The sequence below is a fragment of the Pezoporus flaviventris genome, unplaced genomic scaffold (genome assembly GCF_033815535.1).
Source record: "Pezoporus flaviventris isolate CSIRO_AGI_PZ_B2104156 unplaced genomic scaffold, CSIRO_AGI_Pfla_v1 ptg000123l, whole genome shotgun sequence".
Taxonomy (NCBI): Eukaryota; Metazoa; Chordata; class Aves; order Psittaciformes; family Psittacidae; genus Pezoporus; species Pezoporus flaviventris.
This window is the reverse complement of record NW_026892671.1, coordinates 1,295,240-1,317,021: the sequence shown is the minus strand read 5'-3', so window position 1 is coordinate 1,317,021 and position 21,782 is coordinate 1,295,240. Positions and strand designations below refer to the sequence as shown.

Below are 21,782 nucleotides of genomic sequence, written 5' to 3'. Positions count from 1 at the left end.
TATTTCTGCTTTGCAGAGCATGAAGTTCTGCAGCATTCCTCAGTGGTACCTTCTCAGTTAACAGGTTGTGTTGGGGAAGAGTTGGGGGGGAGGAAATATCACTTACAGCAGCCCCACAACAAGAAAATAGGGGAAAAAAAACATACTTCTCCCTAAAGTCATTACATTCAATCACACTAAAATCCTTGGCAATAGGGGAAAATCCTACTCTCAGCTGCTACTTCTCCTAAACCAGATATGAGATGAAGCCCACAGCGAGGAGGTTAGAAATAGGTGGCCTTTAAGCTCCCTCCAACCCACACAGTTCTGAGACCTCTTTGGCTGAGCTGGATGTTTGCAGTGGTAGGAAGGAAGGTGCAGGATGACAGACACAGCTCTGCTGCCTCCATGCTGGGATGTTCTGGTCACACAGAGATTTCGCATCTTCCCAATGCTCAATCACAGCAGGTACCATGCTCATCCTCTGGCAGCTCAGTGGCTCTGCTTCTCCTCCCGTTTCCTTACTTTGCACTGCACATCCTTCTGGAAGCAAATGGGATTTTATGCATTTCCTTGCATTAGCCCAAAGTAAAGTGATGTATTTTGGATGTACCTCCTCAAAACCCTTCATCCCTCCTTGAACTTACCTCTGGATGAATCACTGCTTGAATCAGTGCAACTTCTAAAGTTAAACTGAAGAGGGAAATTCCTCATGGGCTTATTTTTGCCACCTCCTATGATATCACATCTTTCCCCCCCCAAAAAAAAACAAAACCCAAGAGATGACAAGGGAATATTTATCAGAGACCTATATTGAGGGGATGCTTAACATCACCGAGTCTCTGCAGAGTTTAAAGCATGGTTAGGATGTGCTGTACCTGCTCCTGTAAACACATTCAGTTCCTTCCTCCTCCAGACAGCTGACACAAACAAGTTAAAAAGGGAATGAGGAGGAGTTCTATCAACTGATTGGGACGGGGTTGGTCAATGAGCAGCTCGCAATGAGGTTATTTGCTGTTGCTTTTCTAAGGGCATCTTTAACATCCTTGTTCCTCAAGCTGTAGATCAGAGGGTTGAGCATAGGGACAAGGAGGGTGTAAAACACAGCGGTGACTTTCTCTGTCTCCAGGGAGTACTTGGAAGCTGATTGCATGTGGCTGAGCCCAGCAGGGACATAGAACAAGGTAACGGTCCGGAGGTGGGAGGCACGAGTAGAGAAGGCTTTGTGCCTTCCTTCAGCAGACCTAATCCTCAGGATGGACAAGAGGATGTATACATAGAAGGTGATGATGAGGACCAGCACAGACATGGAAATGCTCCCATGAAGAATTACAAGCAAAAGCTCATTGAGGTGGCTGTTGGAGCAAGAGAGCTTCAGCAAAGGGTTAGTGTCACAGAAGTAATGGTTGATGGTGTTTGGACCGCAGAAAGGCAACAGCAGCAAGCAACAGGTTTGGATTAGGGAGTTCAAAATCCCCCCCCCCCCCCCCATGTATGATGCAGCCACCAGCTGAACACAGACCCCGTGGGGCATGGAAACCGTGTAGAGCAGTGGGTTGCAGATGGCTACATAGCAGTCATAAGCCATCACAGCCAGCAAGAACACCTCTGTGGTCACAAACATGAGGAAGAAGAAATGCTGCAGGAAGCAGGCAGGGTAAGAGATGGTTTTGTTTTCCACCAAGAAGGCAAGAAGCAGCTTTGGAGCAAAGACAGAGGAGTAGCAAAGATCGACAATAGAGAGATTGCAGAGGAAGAAGTACATGGGAGTGTGCAGCCGGGGGCTTGTCTTGATCACTGCCATCAGCCCAAGATTGCCCGTGAGAGTGATGAGATAAATCATGAAGAAGATTACAAAGAGAGGAGTCTGCAGCTTGGGCTCGCTTGTCAGGCCGAGGAGGATGAAGTGGGTCACTGCGGTGTGGTTGCCTTCAGCCCTGTTACTGTATTGCATGGCAGCATCCCTGCGGGAAGGAGGAAAGATGGAGTGAAATAGGGAAGAGCAATGCCATGTGGCTTGCATGTACTCTGTTAGGCTGGACATTAAAACAATAAAGATTTGATAGTTGAGGCAACATCTAACTGTGGTTCTTGGTGAATCTTCACAGGCAGAGAAACACATCCAAAAGCCCTTCAGAAATCTCTTAATCATGAGGCTAAATCAGACCTTTTCTTTTAAAAACCCAAACCCAATCTTTGAAAACTGGAGAAGAGGTGAAGAACTTGCCAACTTGTCATCACATTTCATTAGGGAGGCAGAAAAAGGGACTGTGCATTCCATTTGCTCCATGAGAAAGACTGAAAACATCTGAGTGTGATGCCCCAGGAGCCCTGAATCCATCACCCCAGCTCTGATACAGCATTGCTGGATCCCCAGCTGCCCACAACAACTCATTGAGTGAGATACTCGAGTCTCAGGAGGTTTCCCTGGCAGCGTGGGGCAGAAAGTCCTGTCCTAGACAGCAAAAATAGGCTGAGCTGGCACATTGCTGTCGGTAGAATCGTAGAACAGTTAAGGTTGGAAAGTACCTTAAGATCATCCAGTTCCAACCCCCCTGCCATGGGCAGAGACACCTAATGCTAAATCATATTACCCAAGGCCTCGTCCAACCTGGCCTTGAACACTGCCAGGGATGGAGCATTCACAACCTCCCTGGGCAACCCATTCCAGTGCCTCACCACCCTAACAGTAAAGAACTTCTTCCTTAGATCCAACCTAAACTTCCCCTATTTAAATTTTAACCCATTCCCCTTTGTCCTATCACTACTAGCAGTTTTGGTCAGGTTCCAGCACAGAGAGAACTATTCCCCTCAATGTGGCAGATGAGTCTAACAGAGAGTCAGTGCACTTAACTTCTGTTATCTCCTCCAGCTCAGGTATTAAAAGGCTTTAAACTAGATGTGTTGGGGGAGGGGAGCATCATTCCATTCCAACACACCCAGTCAGTTGCCAGCACCTATAATAAATGCCTGGAGCAATGTAGAGATATCCCAGCCGCTCCAGCCTATGAGCCGGCTTCATTTGGAGCTCGGCTCAGATGCCTCTATACAAACACCCGTAGCATGGGGAACAAACAAGAGGAATTAGAGATGCGGTCACGTCTACAGGGGTATGATATAATAGGCATCACAGAAACATGGTGGGATGGCTCCTATGACTGCAGTGTTGGAATGGAAGGTTACAGGCTCTTTAGGAAGGACAGGCCTGGCAGGCGGGGAGGGGGGGTTGCCCTTTATGTTAGGGATAGGCTGGAGAGTATGGAACTCTGTCTGGGGACAGGTGAGCAGTCCACAGAGAGTTTGTGGGTCAGGGTTAAAGGGAATACAGCTATGGGAGACATTACTGTGGGCATCTGTTACAGACCTCAGGAAGCTCTCGGGAGAACTGGCTACACAGGATTTGGAGAAGGCTGAGGTTCTGAATGACTTCTTTGCCTCGGTCTTCACTGGCAAAGGCTCTGACCACACCACCCAAGTCTTGGAAGGCAGATGCAGGGACTGTGAGAATGAAGACCTTGCGCCCACTGTAGGAGAGGAACTGGTTCGAGACCATCTTAAAAATCTGAACGTGCACAAGTCTATGGGTCCTGATGAGATCCACCCACGGGTCCTGAAGGAGCTGGAGAATGAAGTTGCGAAGCCACTGGCCACCATATTTGAGAAATCATGGCAGTCAGGTGAAGTTCCCATGACTGGAAAAAGGGAAATATAACCCCCATTTTCAAGAAGGGGTAAATGGATGACCCGGGGAATTACAGACCAGTCAGTCTCACCTCTGTGCCTGGCAACATCTTGGAGCAGGTTCTCCTGGAAGGCATGCTAAGGCACATGAAAATCAACAAGGTGCTTGGTGACATCCAGCATGTCTTCGCTGAGGGGAAATCCTGCCTGACCAATGTGGTGGCCTTCTATGATGGGGCTACAGAACTGATGGACAGGAGTAGAGCAGTTGATGGCATCTACCTGGACTTGTGCAAAGCATTCGACACTGTCCCACAGGACATCCTTGTCTCTAAATTGGAGAGACATCAATTTGATGGATGGAGCACTCGGTGGATAAAGAACTGGCTGGATGGCCACATGCAAAGCGTTGTGGTCAATGGCTCAATGTCCGGCTGGAGACCAGTAACGAGTGGGGTCCCTCAGAGATCAGTGTTAGGACTGGTCTTGTTTAACATCTTCGTCGCTGACATGGACAGTGGGATTGAGTGCGCCCTCAGCAAGTTTGCCGATGACACCAAGCTGTGTGGTTCGGTTGATATGCTGGAGGGAAGGAATGCCATCCAGAGGGACCTCGACACGCTTGTGCGGTGGGCTGATGACAACCCCATGAGGTTTAACCATACCAAGTGCAAGGTCTTACACTTGGGTGGGAGCAATCCCAGGCACAGCTACAGGTTGGGCAGAGAAGAGATTCAAAGCAGCCCTGTGGAGAAGGACTTGGGGGTGCTGGTCAATAAGAAAATGAACATGAGCTGGCAGTGTCCCAGAAACCAACCGTATGCTGGCCTGCATTAAAAGGAGCGTGACCAGCAGGTCGAAGGAGGTGATCCTGCCCCTCTACTCTGCTCCTGTGAGACCTCACCTGGAGCATTGTGTGCAGTTCTGCTGTCCTCAACATAAAAAGGACATGGAACTGTTGGAACAAGTCCAGAGAAGGGCCACAAGGATGATCAGGGGCTGGAGCACCTCCCATATGAAGACAGGCTGAGGAAATTGGAGCTGTTCAGCCTGGGGAAGAGAAGGCTGTGTGGAGACCTCATAGCAGCCTTCCAGTATCTGAAGGGGGCCTATAGGTATGCTGGGGAGGGACTCTTCATTAGGGACTGTAGTGACAGGACAAGGGGTAATGGGTTAAAACTGAAACAGGAGAAGTTTAGGTTGGATCTAAGGAGGAAATTCTTTCCTGTGAGGGTGGTGAGGCACTGGAATGGGTTGCCCAGGGAGGTTGTGAATGCTCCATCCCTGGCAGTGGTCAAGGCCAGGTTGGACGAGGCCTTGGGTGATATGATTCAGCATTAGGTGTCCGTGTCCACAGCAGGGGGGTTGGAACTAGATGATCTTAAGGTCCTTTCCAACCCTAACGATTCTATGATTCTATGATTTTACGATTCTATTATTTCCATGGTTTTCCCCAGTCAAGGTCAGGAAGGCATTGGCAGGCTGCTCCTCACAACTCTGAGACTAAGAAATGAACTGGACATCATGTTCTGTAGGTAATAGAATACTTCTGGCTTTATTTGAGGGGATTTCTTAGAATCCCAGACTGGTTTGGCTTGGAAGAGAGCTTAAAGCTCCTCCAGCTCCAGCACCTTCCACTGGAGCAGCTTGCTCCAAGCCCCTGTGTCCAACCTGCCCTTGAACACTGCCAAGGATGGGGCAGCCACAACTTCTCTGGGCACCCTATGCCAGCACCTCAGCACCCTCCCAGGGAAGAGCTTCTGCTTAAGAGCTCATCTCAGTCTCCCCTCTGACAGATTAAAGCCTTCATGGGGATTATGGGGAACCTCCTTCTACAGCCAAACATGAAAGGAAAGTGCATGTCACACGGATTCCCACCAGAGATCATCCGGATCCCCTGGCAGTGCACACTGGGAGCAAACCCCCCCAGTCTGGGCATCATTTTGGCTTCCAATTCTTTCCAGAGCCACATGCTCCCCTTTCCCTCTCTCTCCAGCAGTAAAACCATTCACAGGAGCAGCAGGACATGGTGCGATGTTGCAGATGAGCATCCTCCATCCTCCTCCTGCTGTCAGCTCTGCCACACTCACCTCCTCATCTCCCTGCTCAATACCAGCCCTGCAGCCACAGCAGGAGATGGATGGGGCCGAGCCTGCTCCACAGGGCATGGGATATGTGTATGGATGTGTATGGATGTGTATGGATGTGTATGGATGTGGTGGACATAGGGGGGTGTGCACGGATATGGTCCCTCCTTGCTTTGCATCAGTCCTGGTCCCAAATGCTCTCACTGCTCACACTGCCCTCGTGGCCACCCTGCAGGACATGGGAGGCAGAGGCTCTCCTCTCCGCTATGATGGACATAAGAAGGATTTAAGCACTGATCCCTAAGAAGTTAAAGCTGAGTCCCAGTTTGGATCCAGCTGCATGCAGAGCAGGGACGGATTTCAGCCCTTGTCCTGTGCCTCCATCACCAGGGCACCAGCAGGGGCAGAAGCCATCAGCATCCCTATGAGAATGTCTCCCATTTCCTGCAGAGTGCCAGCATCCTTCATCCTGCCCCATGGTGAGCAGTGAGGTGCTGGAGTTTGCAGTTTGAAAGAATGCAGGTTTTAAGTCTTAATGCAGGTTTTAAACTATCACCTGGAGATGCTGACAGTTTTGGAAGATATTTTTGACAGGCTAGCAAGGAGCCAGGTAATAATGTTAAGTGTAGATCAGAAAAGACCAAGACATAGGGGAAAAAAATAGCCACTAAGGGCAATAAAAGAGTGTAGATAAATCAGATTGTCTGTGGTCTTGTTGCACAAACAAGTCGCAGGAAGAAAGCAAGACTTGGAAATGATTCCAAACCAAGCCTGCAAGCCTAAGGAAGAGGCTGGGGAAACCAAAGTGCTTGGTAAAAGTGAAGCTCTGATGTCCTCTGTCACAAAACCAGCAGATAAACATCATCCCAAAGATACTTCCAAACCAAAGTGTTGCCAGCCTACTGAAGACTGAAAGTCTAATGTTATACTTGGTAAAGGAAAAGGCACTAAGGAAAAGATAACAACACTTGAATGTAAGGATCAATTTGTTACTCTACTTTTCATCACTGAAAAACTACCTCCTAATTTGCTCATGTAGGGACATGTTCTGGATGGAAAATGACTGTCAGAGCAGTGAGCACTGGCTGGGCTGTCAGGTGCAGAGGGTGATGGGTTCTACTGTGCAGGAGCCTGGGGTCTGCCACAGGGGTTTGTCTCCTTTATCTGTCTAAACAGAACCAAAGGAGAACACCCTGGTGTGCAGGGACCATCTCACAGTACCTGAGCAAGAGAAGCAGGGCAGGAACAGAGACATGGACCAAGTTCAACCACAGCTCCAAAGCATCAGGAAAGCTGGTGATGAGGAGGCAGATTCAAGACCAAGCCAAGTCAGGTCGAGTCAATCCCTTGTTCAGGATCAGGTGAAAAAATTGCTAGAAAGATAGATGAGAAATCCTAGGTGACCACCAAAAGATTGCATAGGTGTGCTGAACTCCTACTGAACTGGAAACCAGAACTCCTCTAGTAAAGCTCAGTCTGCCTGTTCTGAGCTTAAATAGAGATGGGGAACAACAGGAAGAGGGTGGGGATGGAGCCCAGCTGAGGCTGGTGAGGGGGATAAAGGCCTATTAGTTCAGCCTGGGACAATTCCTCCCTGCCTCAAAATGCCTGTTTTTCATCTTTGAATACTGTGGAAGTCCAGAGGCACCCGCTCAGCTGTTGGACATCCAGGCACTACATGTGGGTAACCCCATTTGGACTGGAAAACTGGGTTCACCCTCCACAGAAGAGCATCAGCAGCTCCAGAGATGGAGTCGCTTGTTCTTCATGTCCCTTTTGAGAACTGTATGCAAGATCTGGAATGTCTCTAAACCCATTTTCATTGTGTCAGTATGTTCAGACCAAAACATTTGCATGGTCCACAAGTGTGTAGGAAGCATCCTCTGAGCTGCCTGTAACTGCTGCTGTGCAGCTGTGCTCAGGCACGGCTCATACACTCCACATCTCTCAGATTCCCAAGCACCACAATGCATTTCAGAGGTGATTTCACACCCTTTGCTTTTCCTTCTTTTTGTTTTTCTCTGCAAAACATGAGCAACCCTGGAGGCTTCCTCCCAGGAGAGCACATGCAACTGTATTTACAGCCTAAGCACCACAAGCTGGGCTCTTGGTGTCTGGCAGGAGCTCACCTCTCTTCACATCAGGTGCTTAACAGAGCTGATGCTGGCACATAGATGTTCTCTGCTGCGTTGGGGATAAATCCTTGGCTCCCATCACTTGGTGACAGAGGGAAGGCACAGGAGGTAACACCAACAGAAAGCAGAGCCTCGCCTGCACTGAGGAGGTGGGCTTGTGTCTGCATGTTCTTGCATCCTCTTTGGTAAAGCTGTGTCAGAAAACAGCCTTACCAATGTGGGTTTTCTTTATAAGAAGAGGGAGTAATGTCTGATGCAGGTTGTGTTTCCTTTGCATAGGCAGCTAGAGCAGATGCACTAATTTGTTCAAGTGTTAAATGAGGAGGAATCTTACTTTGTTATAAAGAAATAAAATTTTCAGATTGCCAACAGAATATAATCACTAACAAATCAGAATTTGGAATCAGCGCGTTTTAAATATCAACTCTGCTTTTAAGGAAGCAAATTAATGCCCATGGGTTTAGGATGATTTATTGTCCATTTAACCAATGTTAATGTTATCTGTTGTTAATGATCTCAAATAGTTTGATAAATGCGATTTGGTGACATGAATGATAATTAGAAGTCAAGGCAATATACCTAGAGGACATTAATGTGTAAAATGGGATTTCACTGGGACTGGGACTCTCCAGGTTTACATTCACTGCTATGAGGTCCCTGTGAGGTGTCTTCCAGCACAAATTGCTGCCAAACCGAAAGTGAATAAAGATCTGATTCTTTCAGCATACCTGAAAACACACGTGTTTGAATAAATCCATAGTTTTAGGTATCCCAGCAACAAGTGCCATTTGTTGCTTCTACGGGCTCCCTGTCCTATTGAAAGTACCACAAGTGAAAAACATATATATATAATGTGGGATAGAAAATACAGTAAACTATATTAATTCCACCAAAACGTCAAAGTTAAACTAGTGACTGACTGTAGTTAGATCCACTCCTGAATATCTCTGTTTAATCAGTATGATGTTCTAATTCCTTTTGTCTCAGCAGGTAACACCTGGTCATGGGAGGAAATCACACACAGACTGAATTCATCCTGTTGGGAATTACAGACAACCCATATGCACAGACCCCACTTTTTGTCTTGTTTCTATTGATTTACATTGTCACTTTGGTGGGGAACATTGCGATCACCATCTTGGTTCGGGTGTCTCCCAGCCTCCACACCCCCATGTACTTCTTCCTCACCCATTTTGCCTTCACTGACATCTGCTATTCCACAGTCATCTCCCCCAGGATGCTGGCAGACCTGTTATCAGAGGACAAAACCATTTCTTTCACTGGGTGCATGATGCAGTTCCTCACCTTTGCTGTCTTTGCTACTATTGAGAGTCACCTCCTGGCCATGATGGCCTATGATCGGCACGTTGCTATCTGCCAGCCCCTGCTTTATGTGACCATCATCTCCAGCCGCATCTGCTGGCAACTGACAGCATCATCCTACCTATTTGCCTTCCTCAGTGCCATCATCTACACATGGTGCCTGTTTGGAGGTTCCTTCTGCGGTCCTAACCGCATCGACCACTTTTTTTGCGACGTAGTCACTGTGCTAAAGCTCGTGTGCTCTGACACGCACAGCAGTGAGATGGTCATCTTTGCTTTATTCACTGTCAATGCAGTGTTTGCAAGTGTGATCATTTTGCTCTCCTACATGTCTATCATCCGCACCGTGCTGAGGATGTGCTCAGCACAGAGCAGGGCCAGAGCCTTCCACACCTGTGTCTCCCATTTGATGGCTGTTTCCATGTACTTTGGGACAGGATTCTTCATGTACCTACAACCTCCTTCTAGCCACAGGAGCCTGGATAAGGTGGCCTCCATCTTCTATGCTGTGCTCATCCCCATGCTCAACCCCTTCATCTACAGCCTGAGGAACAGGGAGGTGATGGGGTCTCTGGTGAAATGCAGGAGGAGCTTTTTCAGCCACTGGCAACACTGAAGCGTTCTGTCATCCAGGACATGAACAGTTCATCTCAAGTGAGAAAGCCTATAGGGCACTAAAACAAAGGGATTTTTCCCAATAATCCCCATGATTTGATGTAGATTCTTCCATGCTTCCTGCACAAAACTCAATTACAGTTTTTAATGAGATATAGATCCCCAGAATCACATCTTCCTTCCTTGGAAGGAAACTAAAAGGAGAGGAACCTCAAACTTCAATCCATTTCATAGTCAGCAGCCTGTAGGAAGAAATTACCCTCAATTATCCCAGGCCTCTTTCCCTCACAGGAAACACCAATCAGCTTTGCTCAGTTATAACTTTTGTCACTGATAAATATCTATTTTTCTTGCAAGATTCTTGACCTTGTCCCTCAGCTCCAATAAAATTCCTCACTCTTACCTGTGATCTCTTTATTAAAGCTGCTGGGGTGTCAGGGAAGATGAAGTGTAGTTTTACATTTGCTTGTTGAAAAAGAGTCACAGAAAAGGTTTCAAAAGATTCATTGCATTTGTTTGTGCCTTTCAAGGAACAGAAACTGGTGGGAATCAAGATCTCAAGCTGCGCCTTTGAATGTTAAAGGGAATCCCTCCCCAGGCTGCAGCTTCATAGGAGATTTCATTTAAAGGAAAAAGTTATAGACAATATAATTCATAATGGAGGATGATGAACTGTGCTGAGACCACCCAGTGTTAGGGACATTTCGGGCACATCAGGATCTCCTCCCTTTCATTTTAAGTGGTGTTTTACATTCATCTGACATAACCTTTTACCTAAATGGTGAGAGAAATGAAATTCCACTTGGAGATAAGCACCCATATCCCATGTCCATGCCCTACTCATGCTCAAGCACACCGCGAAAACCAAATTGTCTATTTCACATTAGAATTAACTTTGTCGGAAGCTTCCATAAATGAAAGAACAAAGAATTGATGGTAAGTGAGAGCTGTCTGGGTCTCAATAAAGCCAAAACACACTGATGGGGGAAAGTATCTTTCCCTTACCTGCTGTGAGTGAGAATTAACTTCTATTGGGAAAGTATATGGATGGTGAACAGAATTTTTATGTGCTCAGAAAAACAACAGTATGAAAGCATACACGGTCATCGGTGGTGGGGCAACGTGGCTTTGACCTGCAGTCAATGAAGGAGCCAGAATCTGTATCATTAAATGCTAAAGGGCTTGGCACCTTGGATATCAGAGGGCTTCCTTCAAAATCTTCACCATATCTTGTTTTCTTCCATTTTGTTGGCTATTTTGGCTTACACTATACATATAGAATCATAGAGCCACAGAAAGCCCAGGCTGGGCCTCAAAAGATCATCTGGTCTGAGCTTCTGTAGAAACAGGAGTCTAGATGTGCAGTGTCCTGTGTAGGGCTCATTGATGCTTGATGAATTAGCCCACTCTGGTGTCCTTATTTCCTCTTGGGTTTAAGAAAGTTTGCAAAGCAGAGACAAACATTTACCCAGACTGGATGCTACTTCACTCATAGAGGACTGGATTGCCATAGTCCTGTGTGGCGGAACCTGCTCAGTGATCTGGCAATAGAAACCTCAGTTTAAGATGCCAGGGAGGCAGCATGGTGAATTCCAGCAACACAAGAAACAGGCTTGAGGTTTTGGAAATACATTTCATACTGAGAGCATCATTGTATGAATTCTGTTTCAATCTTTGCAGAAAAGGGATCTATAAAATGCAGCCACCCCTGGCTGTAGACACAAACTTCCCACGTCAAATACATGATGGGGGTCCTCTGCATAAATGGTTCTGATACCTCAAATAGCAAGCACCTTTTTGGTAGGAAGAGCTGGACATGGGTCTCTTTGCCCTGTGCTTCAGGTGCTGTTAGATCAGCCTAAATGTTTTGGAGAAGGATTTTGTTTTTTGTGGAGATGATTCAAAACCTGGCCTCTATTGACATGAACATTAAAGATGATATTCATATGACAGCCTTGTTAACCTAACAATTAGTTAGCAATTCTCATCTTTAGATACCATATAGTCCCTTCAGATCATCCAGTCCCAACCCCCTGCCACGAGCAGGGTCACCTTTCGCTAGAGCAGCTTGCTCCAAGCCCCTATGTCCAACCTGCCCTTGAACACTGCCAGGGATGGAGCACTTACCACTGCTTTGGGTAACCAGAAGTCATGAAGTAACGTGTGTCTGTTCCTGAGCTGTCCCAGTTATTTCTTCATGATGATGACTGCACCACACAGACATAATTCCATAGTCCTAGACCATTATCCCAGTGAAACATTCACATGAGCATGGGTAGGTGGATCAGATTGGATGAACCATGTCAGGAAGCATAAAGGCATCTGGGACAGAGTTCAGTTGCCTGAACATTAACTATTAACACCCTGGAGATGCCCCTGAAGCTCACTCTGAGCTTTCAGATGTTGCTCCAGAATGACCCAACCCTTCTGAAAGTTGCAGGATGTACATGTCAAGTGCTTGCCAAGGTCCTGGGCACTTCAGGACAGAGCAAATGACACCACATTTCTATATAAGGGAGACCAAACCTGACCTGGGGCATTTCATTGCATCTGACTCCTTCCCTGCAACTTAAGTGATAGTTTCCACCACCACTTATAGGAAAACATGCAAAGAAAGTGGTTTCTTAGTCCTTCAATTATCTTATATGTTTTCCCCCTATATGAAGTTTTAGTCCAACTGAAAGGAAAACTGAAATACCTCTTTTAAGAGTGTTGGGAGGAGGGATTAGGAGATCTGAAGTAGTTTCACCTTCTTCGAATTTAGATAATTAAAAGCTGAGTCATTAAATCACAGTTTTGTGTCTCCATCTGTGCTCAGTGAAAGTGTGTTTTTGTATCTCTAGTATTTGTTCAGATAAAAAGAGCAGTTTCAAGAGTTCAAGTTGGAAGACACACACACAGAGTGTCCTCCCCCCACTGTGTTTCCATCCCCATCAGAGGCTGGGGTCAGGCTGCATGAACTGGGCTCCTTTTAGACTCATTGAATCAACCAGGTTGGAAAAGCCCTTCAAGCTCATCCAGTCAAACCCTTACAACAGCACTGCCAAGGCCACCACTAACCCATGGCACTGAGGGCCTTGTCTATAGGGTTTGTGAGCACTTGCAGGGCCGGTGCCTGCAGCCCTGCCCTGGGCAGCCTGTTCCAATGCCTGAGCACCCTCTGGGGCAGGAATTGTTCCTCAGCTCCAACTAAACCTGCCCTGGTGCATCTTGAGGCCATTTCCTCTTGTCCTGTCTTTTGGATTAAAACAAACTGAAAATAGTTTTGAGGGGGCAACTGATGCAGTTTGTCTTCCAGGAGGCCTTCACATCCTGACTGGAATTCATTTAATCCGGAGAAAGCTATTCAGAGATGCACATACCATGGAGAGAGGGTGCATGGTACAAGTCCTTCTGATGTTCAGACCTGCTCTGGACAACATCCATCCTCACCAGCTGTCCTAGGATGTGATAAAACATCCTCTTATTTCTATCCATTCTAGAAGGGACCTGACTGGCACATAACGAGGCAATGAATTTTAGATGTTGAGTCAGGTGACCCATGCTTATTCTCCAATCCCAAATTCATAATGGTAGGAAAATCACATTTATGAAAGCCAGTCAGAAATGGAGGATGGATGTAGTAGACTTCAACTTGCATCAGTTTAACAGATTAAGAACATTTTTAACTGGTAAAAACTAAAGAGAGACACAAATAAATTCATCCCAAGGCAACTAATAACAAGAAATTCAATGTATGAAGTATTCTTGAGGAGGCTGAAAAGTGAAGAGAAATGCAATGAGCTTCCCCAGCTCCCTTTATTAGGGGTCAAAAGCAGGAAGGGACAAAGCACCCCATTAGCAAGAACCACATGATCTGCGCATGTCATGAAGACAGGGATGTGTCTTTACAGAGAGAGTAGGAGCAAGCTTGCATGGGCACAGAAAGCCCTCCAGCAGGCTCAAAATCCAGGCTTTCACAATACAAGCACTCACAGCTATTTCCATCACAAGTGATGCTGCTCACTTTGCCAAAGCAAGAAGTGGTCCCTGGGGACCAAGCACCCTTCCAGGAGTCATCAGCTTTAACAAGACCTTCTGGAGTTTACCAAGGAAGTTTCCTCATCACCACAAAAGCTTCTCAGAAAACTTGGATGTGACTTCCCTCATTCTTCATAACAAGCCATCAGAGATTAATTAGCTGGGGATAACAAGAAAGAAACTTTCTTCTTTGTTAACAACAAAGTTAACTTCTACAGCTGCCTTGCTTGACAGAGATGGTTCAGGCCCAAAGCCAAGGAGTTGGAGGGTCAGTGTGTTGGCATGTTTGTGCATTAAGGACAATTTCATGGGCCTGGATCATAGAATTCCAGCCTGGTTTGTGTTGAAAGGGACCTTAAAGCTCCTCCAGCCCCAACCCCTGCCACGGGCAGGGACACCTTCCAATAGAGCAGCTTGCTCCAAGCCCCTGTGTCCAACCTGCCCTTGAACACTGCCAAGGATGGGGCAGCCACAGCTTCTCTGGTCGCCCTGTACCAGCGCCTCAGCACCCTCCCAGGGAACAGCTTCTGCCTAAGAGCTCATCTCAGTCTCCCCTCTGACAGGTTAAAGCCATTCCCCTTGGCCTGTCCCTGCAGGCACCTGTCCTAAGCCCCTCTCCATGTTTCCTGAAACCCCTTTAGGCAGAGGTTTATGGGGAAAAGTTCCTTTCTTATGGCTCTAAAAAGAGCAAAACAACACTAGCATTTTCTAGGCAATAATTTCCTATCCATCCATGCAGAATTTAAACCCCTCATCAGGAATTTAATATCTGCTATTAGCAACCTTTATGAAAGCAAACACACACCCAGGACACTGCCGACATCCATTTTGCTTTCCTATTCTGTTCAGGAAGTGATTTATGCATGCTGAGCTTTGAGGCTCTACTGCATTAGACATTATTGACCAACAGAAATGATTGAGGACAGGTTGGATGGTGATTGCAGCAACCTGCTCTACTGGAAGGTGTTTCTGCCTGTGGCAGGGGGCTGGAACTGGGTGAGCTTTAAGCTCCCTTCCAACCCAAACCATTCCATGGTTGTATGAAAAGCTGCTTGCACCTCCTCACTTTTGAATGGGGTTTCTGAAGGACCCCAACACATCAGCACAGTGAGCTGATGTTTCCCATTACTTAAATTGACTCTTCAGGCTATGGCCTGTGTTTGCTCTGAACACAATCCACATTGTAGCTGTGTCTGCCCAGCACCCTTCACTGCAAGTGGAGAGAACCATGCACTTTTTCCAGAAGAAATCCCTGATATGGATGTTTAAAATAGATCCAAGCTGAATCAAAAACCCCAGATGCATCCTTGTCTCTATAAGACGAACCTTCTGTGTCTAATTCAGATGTGAAAGCCTACAGTTAGATAAGATGACTCCTTGGACTGATGTGACTCAACCCCCAAATCCTGGAATGAGAAATCATGAGTAAGCTGCAGCTGGGATGGAAAATAACCTTTGCCTAAATGGAGAGACATAAGGAAAAGAAGAAATGATAGGGTAGCTCCAGACAACACTGAGAGTCTTTGAGCCATGAAATAGGTTGGACATGTCCGCATACAACATATGGCCAGAAGCATGGAGCATCTGTGTCATCAGCACCAGATGGCATCCAAGGAAAAGCCAACACTGCTCAGGCAGTGCCTTGAAAGGCTGTTCCTGGTCCAAGTTACATGACTACTTATCACAAGGAATGAAGTTACACTCCGCTTCTAGGTCAGCATGGTGGCACCTTTCCACGGTGCAGGCCCATCCAGGAAAGCAAGACACCCAGATACATCCTATGGAGGAAATACGTACATTTCCTATGAGGAAATAAGGAGATGGGCACATGAAGCTGAGAGCTGGTGGTCATAAGGTTCCCCACCACCATGGTGTTGGAGATGAGTAAAACAGTCCCAAAGAGCAGCTTCTACACGTTGGGGAAGCCCAAGAGGACAAACGTGGTCACACTCAAGTGCTTTCCTCCAGCCACTCTCTTGGCAGCAGGAGACAAAGAAACATGGGAAGAGGTTAAATCGCTTCTCCCAGCTCACAGGAACACACAGTGCATGAGGTTAATGCAGAATTTGGGGTTTCCTTTAGGACTGCACCCAATTCCTGGGAGAGAAAACCATGATGGTTGAAGGTCCTAAATAATACACTGAAAAATAATACCTTGATAAAATAATAGGCAATAGTTCCTATATGGAAAAAAATAATCTTAAACCTTAAATCCTAAAGCTGTGGCTGCTCTGTTATGGAAAGAATTGGTCCTGCAAAAGATAAGTGTCTTCTCATGAGCATCCAAAATCTTTTTAACAAGGAGGCTTGTTTGGGATGATTTCTTTGCTGTCTGTGGGAGTTGTTCTTATTTAAGGACAAGTAAATACAATAATATCATGCCTTAATCTGCCACAAGTATTAGTGTTGCTTTAAATAGATAAGAAATCAAATTGGAGTTATTTTCTGACTCTGTAGTGATGTTTGAGTCAATTATAGTGAGACCAGAATCCCTGAATGCAATTCCACGTACTTGTAGCTTAAAGGGAAAAACCAACCCCTTCTCATCTGAATTATTCTTGCATATATTCCGTCCTCTGTTCTTACTTCTATTTAAAGAACATGTATGTATGTATAGATGTACACAAGATGACTGCTGTTCATGTTAACCTGAAGTATGCAGACCTTAAAAAGATGAGGGGATGACCTTAAAATAACTATATTGCCTGATGAGAAATGAGCATTCCTCCTCCTTCCCCTCCCACTCCCCTCTTTCCATCAGCCCCTTTTCAAGCAAGAGGACCATTTCTTCAGCACAATTCATCTTCTCCCTCCACCCTTCCCAAAGCAGCTTTTACTTCTCCATTCCCCAGCCCGTGGTCAGATGTTCATTGCACATTGATGGCTCATTTCAACTCAGTGGACACCACAAGAGCCTTGTCCCTCTCTGATAAGGTGCCCCCCAGCCTGTCTTAGTGCTTAGAGCAAGTCCTCCTCATAGGCAGGACTCAGCATTTTCTCTTTTTGAAGTCTGTCTGATTCCACCTGCCCATTTTGGACCTAAAACTGGCCCACAGCTTTTCTGGGCACCCTGTGCCAGCGCCTCAGCACCCTCCCAGGGAAGAGCTTCTGCCTAAGAGCTCATCTCAAGCCACCAACATCTCTTTCCAAGCCATCAATACTGGTAAAGGCAGACACAGAGATGAACTCACCAGTACTTGAAGAAAATCTCCTTGCTTCTTCCACCAGGACCTCAGAAGGGTTCCTCCAAATAACAACAGTGTCTAAAAGAAACCATTCTAATATCTCCCAATTCTTTTTCAAAAAGAAAATAAAGATAACATGGCCAACAGTTTTAAAGGGAGTAAAACCAAAGTGAATTTCATCTTTCCATTTCTACATAGAATCATAGGATCGTTAGGGTTGGAAAGGACCTTAAGATCATCTAGTTCCAACCCCCCTGCCATGGGCAGGGACACCTTACGCTAAATCATATCACCCAATGCCTCGTCCAACCTGGCCTTGAACACTGCCAGGGATGGAGCATTCACAACCTCCCTGGGCAACCTATTCCAGGGCCTCACCACCCTAACAGGAAAGAATTTCATTCTTATATCCAACCTAAACTTCCCCTGTTTAAGTTTTAAACCATTACCCCTTGTAATGAAAGGAAGTAGCTCAGTTTCCAGCTACCCTGGAGAGAAAAGCTTGGTACTCCGTGTTCCTGGTTCTTCTTAGACATCTAGATACCACACACTGGAGAGGAATCACATCCTCAGTGTAGAACCCACACATTCAAAACCCAAGGCTTGAAATCCTTTCCAATCAATAGGGAAAAAAACATGTTCCCCTTGTTTCATGACATTTTTACCTTACCAGCTAAGGGAGCCATACCAGACATCTCCAAAGAGGACAGCACTCACCCTCTTTTAGACATGACTTACAGTACAAGCCAAACATGAAAATTTCTCCTTATCTATTTATGAGCCAAGGTCCCATTACAGCTGATGAGACTCAGGCCAATGCAATCAGCAGAGCTCATTCAGATCTCTTCAGCTGGAGCAATGGAGGTGTCTGACTTGCAGTGAGAGGCATGAACCCCACCAAATCTCCCTCAGCAATAAAGAGAACTGATGGACCCAGTAAACTCATATAGGTGACATGGTACATTCAAATGTAAGGAGATAAGTGCTTGCCTAAGGACATTTGAGGTGATTCCTAAATCCAATCACTAAGTACCCAAAAAGGGAAGGTAGCTCCTACCCAGCATTTGCTCAGCTGCCTTTAAACCAGATTTAACTACAATGAAAGCAGCTCCACCTGAGAGTGGGGAGCTAAAGCCATTAGGAGCTCATCAGCAGGAATGCCAGAAGCCAGGCACCTCATTGCCTGCTCATCATGACCCAGCAGGAAGATGCATTGCAATGCTGGCTGAGGCTTCTGCTTCCTAGGACATCATGTGGTGTTTGCTCTGGCTCCTGCTCAGATGATAACCCCATTGAAGGCAGTGGCAGCCCTTAGACACAGCAAACCACTGGCTCCTTTAAACACACACAACAAGGAGCAAAAAGCTTTGGGGTTTGATAGCAGCAGCTCCAATGTGAAGCCACAAGAAGCAGAGTGATAGGGTTGTACACGTAGACTTGTGTTTTCAAGGCACTAAGATCTCAGGTTCCTGTTTAAAAACTTGGTGATGGTGAAGGAGAGAGCAGCTGGACATAAAGTCATTGAATATTGTTGTAGAAGGCTCCAGAGAGACCTTATTGTGGCCTTTCAATACCTTAAGAGGGGCTACAAGAAATCTGGAGAGGGGCTTTGAACAAGGGCTTTTAGGGAGAGGCCAAGGGGTATGGCTTTAAGCTGCCAGAGGGGAGATTGAGATGAGCTCTTGGCCAGAAGCTCTTCCCTGTGAGGGTGCTGAGGCGCTGGCACACGGTGCCCAGGGAAGCTGTGGCTGCCCCATCCCTGGCAGTGTTCAAGGCCAGGTTGGACACAGGGGCTTGGAGCAAGCAAGCAACCCTGTGGCAGGGGTTGGAGCTGGAGGAGCTTTAAGGTCCCTTCCAACCCAAACAATTCCATGCTTCTATGATTTCAGGGGCAGAGAAAGGATTCATGCAAGAATTAATGGTGTCCCATTCTTTTCGACTTGATGCCTCCTGCAAGTTCTCCATGTGCTTTATCGTGCAGATGAGGATAAATCTGAGATTTCCTACTGTGAATGTGCAGCATGGGAAATTCCAGTTAGAAACAGAGGGAGTTAGAAAACCCCACTGTAAGAGCAGTCAAACACTGACATAGGGGCCAGGGAGGGTGTGAAACCTCTGCCCCTGCTTGTCCCCAAGGCTCAGCAGGAAAACAACTGTCATCTGGGTTAAATAATAACCAGGGAATTATCAGGAAGCTTTGGGAACAAAGCAGGATTCAGCTGATTGGCCCTGGATACCTGCTAGTTGTGTGTTGTTAAGAAATGAGAAAACCACTTATATCCATACTGAACTGAATCCAGCCATGGACCTTCTCCCTCCAGCCTAGGTTATTATGTGTGTCTAGTATAGCCCTAAGGCTCAGCCATGCCTCCGGGTTTCACCATGGTCCTGGCAGTGGCTGCAGCTCTATGGACTGAGGTAATGCACACAGTGATGTATTTTGGGGTGTTTTATGTATACTGTGTTTGCCCATCACCATTCAGCTCTCTCTGAAGGAAAGCAACAGGAGAGACATCAGGGCAGGCAATGCCATTGCTCCAGGCTGCCAAGGGCTGCCACGTATCAGGTCTGAAGGCTGCTGAACAGCACCACAGCTCCTGTGCTCTGTTGTGATCAGGCTGCCATGGAGATCATGGCTTCTATTGCTGCCAACAGGGGAATGGAAAGCAAAGGTGTGGAGCAGTGGATGGGGATTCCTTGATAGTTTCTGCCCTTTGGTGGGAATTCATCACTATCACTTCTTAAAACGCTTTCAAAACGCCTTCATTCATAACAGAGGTCACACAAGTACCATATTTCACTTAAATTCTTTGCTGTCTAAAATGAAATGAGGTGTATGGTGCTGGAAATCATTTTGTCCATCAAAAGCTAAAAATACTGCCTGCATGGCATCGCACTTATTTGCTATCATCTCTGTTTTTCTTGCTAAAGGTGTTTTTGTCCTTTTCTTAAGGCCTTTAATGAATTTAACAACACCATTAAGAAGTGGAGTTTCATTCAGTGGAAGGGTAGAATTCACAGTTTATTCTCATTTGCCAAGCAAAAGGGAGAACAAAAATGAAAAGAGCTTTAAGTTCATGCAGTCCAAGTGTTCCCTTGCCGTGTGTGGTGGTTTAAACCACGTGTCAAGGCCTCCACTGACCCATTGCACTGAGGCCTTGTCTATAGGGTTTGTGAACTCCTGCAAGGCTGGTGCCTGCAGCCCTGCCCTGGGCATCCTGTTCCAATGCCTGAGCACCCTCTGGGGCAGGAATTGTTCCTCAGCTCCATCTAAACCTGCCCTGGTGCAGCTTGAGGCCATTTCCTCTTGTCCCATCCCTTGTTCCTTGGGAGCAGAGCCCAGCCCCCCCTGGCTCCATCCTCCTGTCAGGCAGGTGTAGAGAGAGATCAGGTCCCCCCTTATCCTAAGATGTGCATGCTTGTAGTTGTCTACCTGTGTCTTCATGACATGAAATAAACTACTAATTAACTAATTAGGTGAAATTAACTACTAAATATAATTATCAAAGTATGGAGAGTGAAATCAGTTGTATTCTCAAACACATCAACCAGTGCATCATGTAAGTCTGGGTGCAGAAGACCCCCAACATGTTGTCCATACTTAACCAAAACCCAAGCATCTACCCCACATCTCCATTCTGTCTGGCCCTAAACTTGCACCATTCAAGATCATTATATTTTTGTGAGCCTCCTCAAAGCCTCCTTCACCTCCTTATTCCTCAGGCTGTAGATCAAGGGGTTCAGCATGGGAGTCACCACGGTGTAGAGCACCACAGCCCATTTATCTGCTGCTCTAGAGCTGTCTGAGCTGGGGAATAAATACATAAAAAAGCATGCCCCATAGAAGATGCTGACAGTGGTGAGGTGGGAGGTGCAGGTGGAGAAGGCTTTGCGCTTGCCCTCGGCTGAATTGATGCTCAGGATGGTGGGGATGATGGCCACGTAGGAGAGCAGGATAACCAGGCTGCTGGACACACCAAAGAGAGATGTTGCAGTGGTCAGGATGATGTGGCTGACTTTGGTGTCAGAGGTGGAGAGTGAGATGAGAGGGTAATGTCACAGAAGAGGTTGATGACACTGGACCTGCAGAAGGACAGGGTGGACATGCAGAAGGACAGGTCTGTCCCACGCCATTGGTCAGCCCCATGAGGTATAAGCCAGTCACCAGCGGGAAACAGCACTTAGGGGACACGACAAGGGGGTACATCAGGGGAGCTGGTACCATTGTCCATCAGCAATGTCAGGTACCATGTACAATGAACCAGGTTTCCACTCATCTTCAATTCCTTGTACTCAAACCATAGCTCACAAGTTTGGCTTCAAAGACCCAACAGAAGATCGTGGTGACCTTGTTAACGGTGAGGTAAATTCTGGCCACTACTTGTCCATCCAAACATCAATGCTCACATTACTCAAAGTACTCAGGTTGGTCAGGCATGACTTGGCCTTGGTACCTCTATACTGGGACAGTTTTTCCACAGCTGAGATGATGGAAGGGGTGAGATTGTCTTCGAACTCTCGGAGTTTATGAACCATTTCATCCACTGTTAGTGGTACTATGTCATTCCAGGTCACTGTTGCCAATGAATGGGCATATGATGACGGTGCATTCCGTGTAAGTTTTTGCCACATGGGTCGTGTACATTCAACTTCATCTGGATCTATAGGTGTATCCCCGTTATTCAGCTTGATGTGATAGATTATCTCTACGATGGCTGATTCCCTCAGAGACTGGATGCCTTTGTCTATAGTAGTCC

At 46.6% G+C, this 21,782-nt stretch overlaps 2 protein-coding genes across 2 annotated transcripts; one reads left to right on the top strand and one right to left on the bottom strand.

The window, feature by feature from the left end:
• Positions 1 to 940: 940 nt before the first annotated feature.
• Positions 941 to 1,933, bottom strand: LOC133282457 (olfactory receptor 5J3-like). Its single transcript, XM_061478455.1, has one exon. It carries the CDS (start codon positions 1,931 to 1,933, stop codon positions 941 to 943), a length of 993 nt encoding a protein of 330 aa, XP_061334439.1.
• A 6,952-nt stretch (positions 1,934 to 8,885) lies between these two features.
• On the top strand, positions 8,886 to 9,821 carry LOC133282456 (olfactory receptor 5AP2-like). Its single transcript, XM_061478454.1, has one exon. It carries the CDS (start codon positions 8,886 to 8,888, stop codon positions 9,819 to 9,821), a length of 936 nt encoding a protein of 311 aa, XP_061334438.1.
• The last annotated feature ends 11,961 nt before the right edge of the window (positions 9,822 to 21,782 follow it).

Bases quoted from the DNA above. Each gene is read 5' to 3' on its own strand.
- LOC133282457 (XM_061478455.1), bottom strand. From the start codon at position 1,933: ATGCAATACAGTAACAGGGCTGAAGGCAACCACACCGCAGTGACCCAC.
- LOC133282456 (XM_061478454.1), top strand. From the start codon at position 8,886: ATGGGAGGAAATCACACACAGACTGAATTCATCCTGTTGGGAATTACA.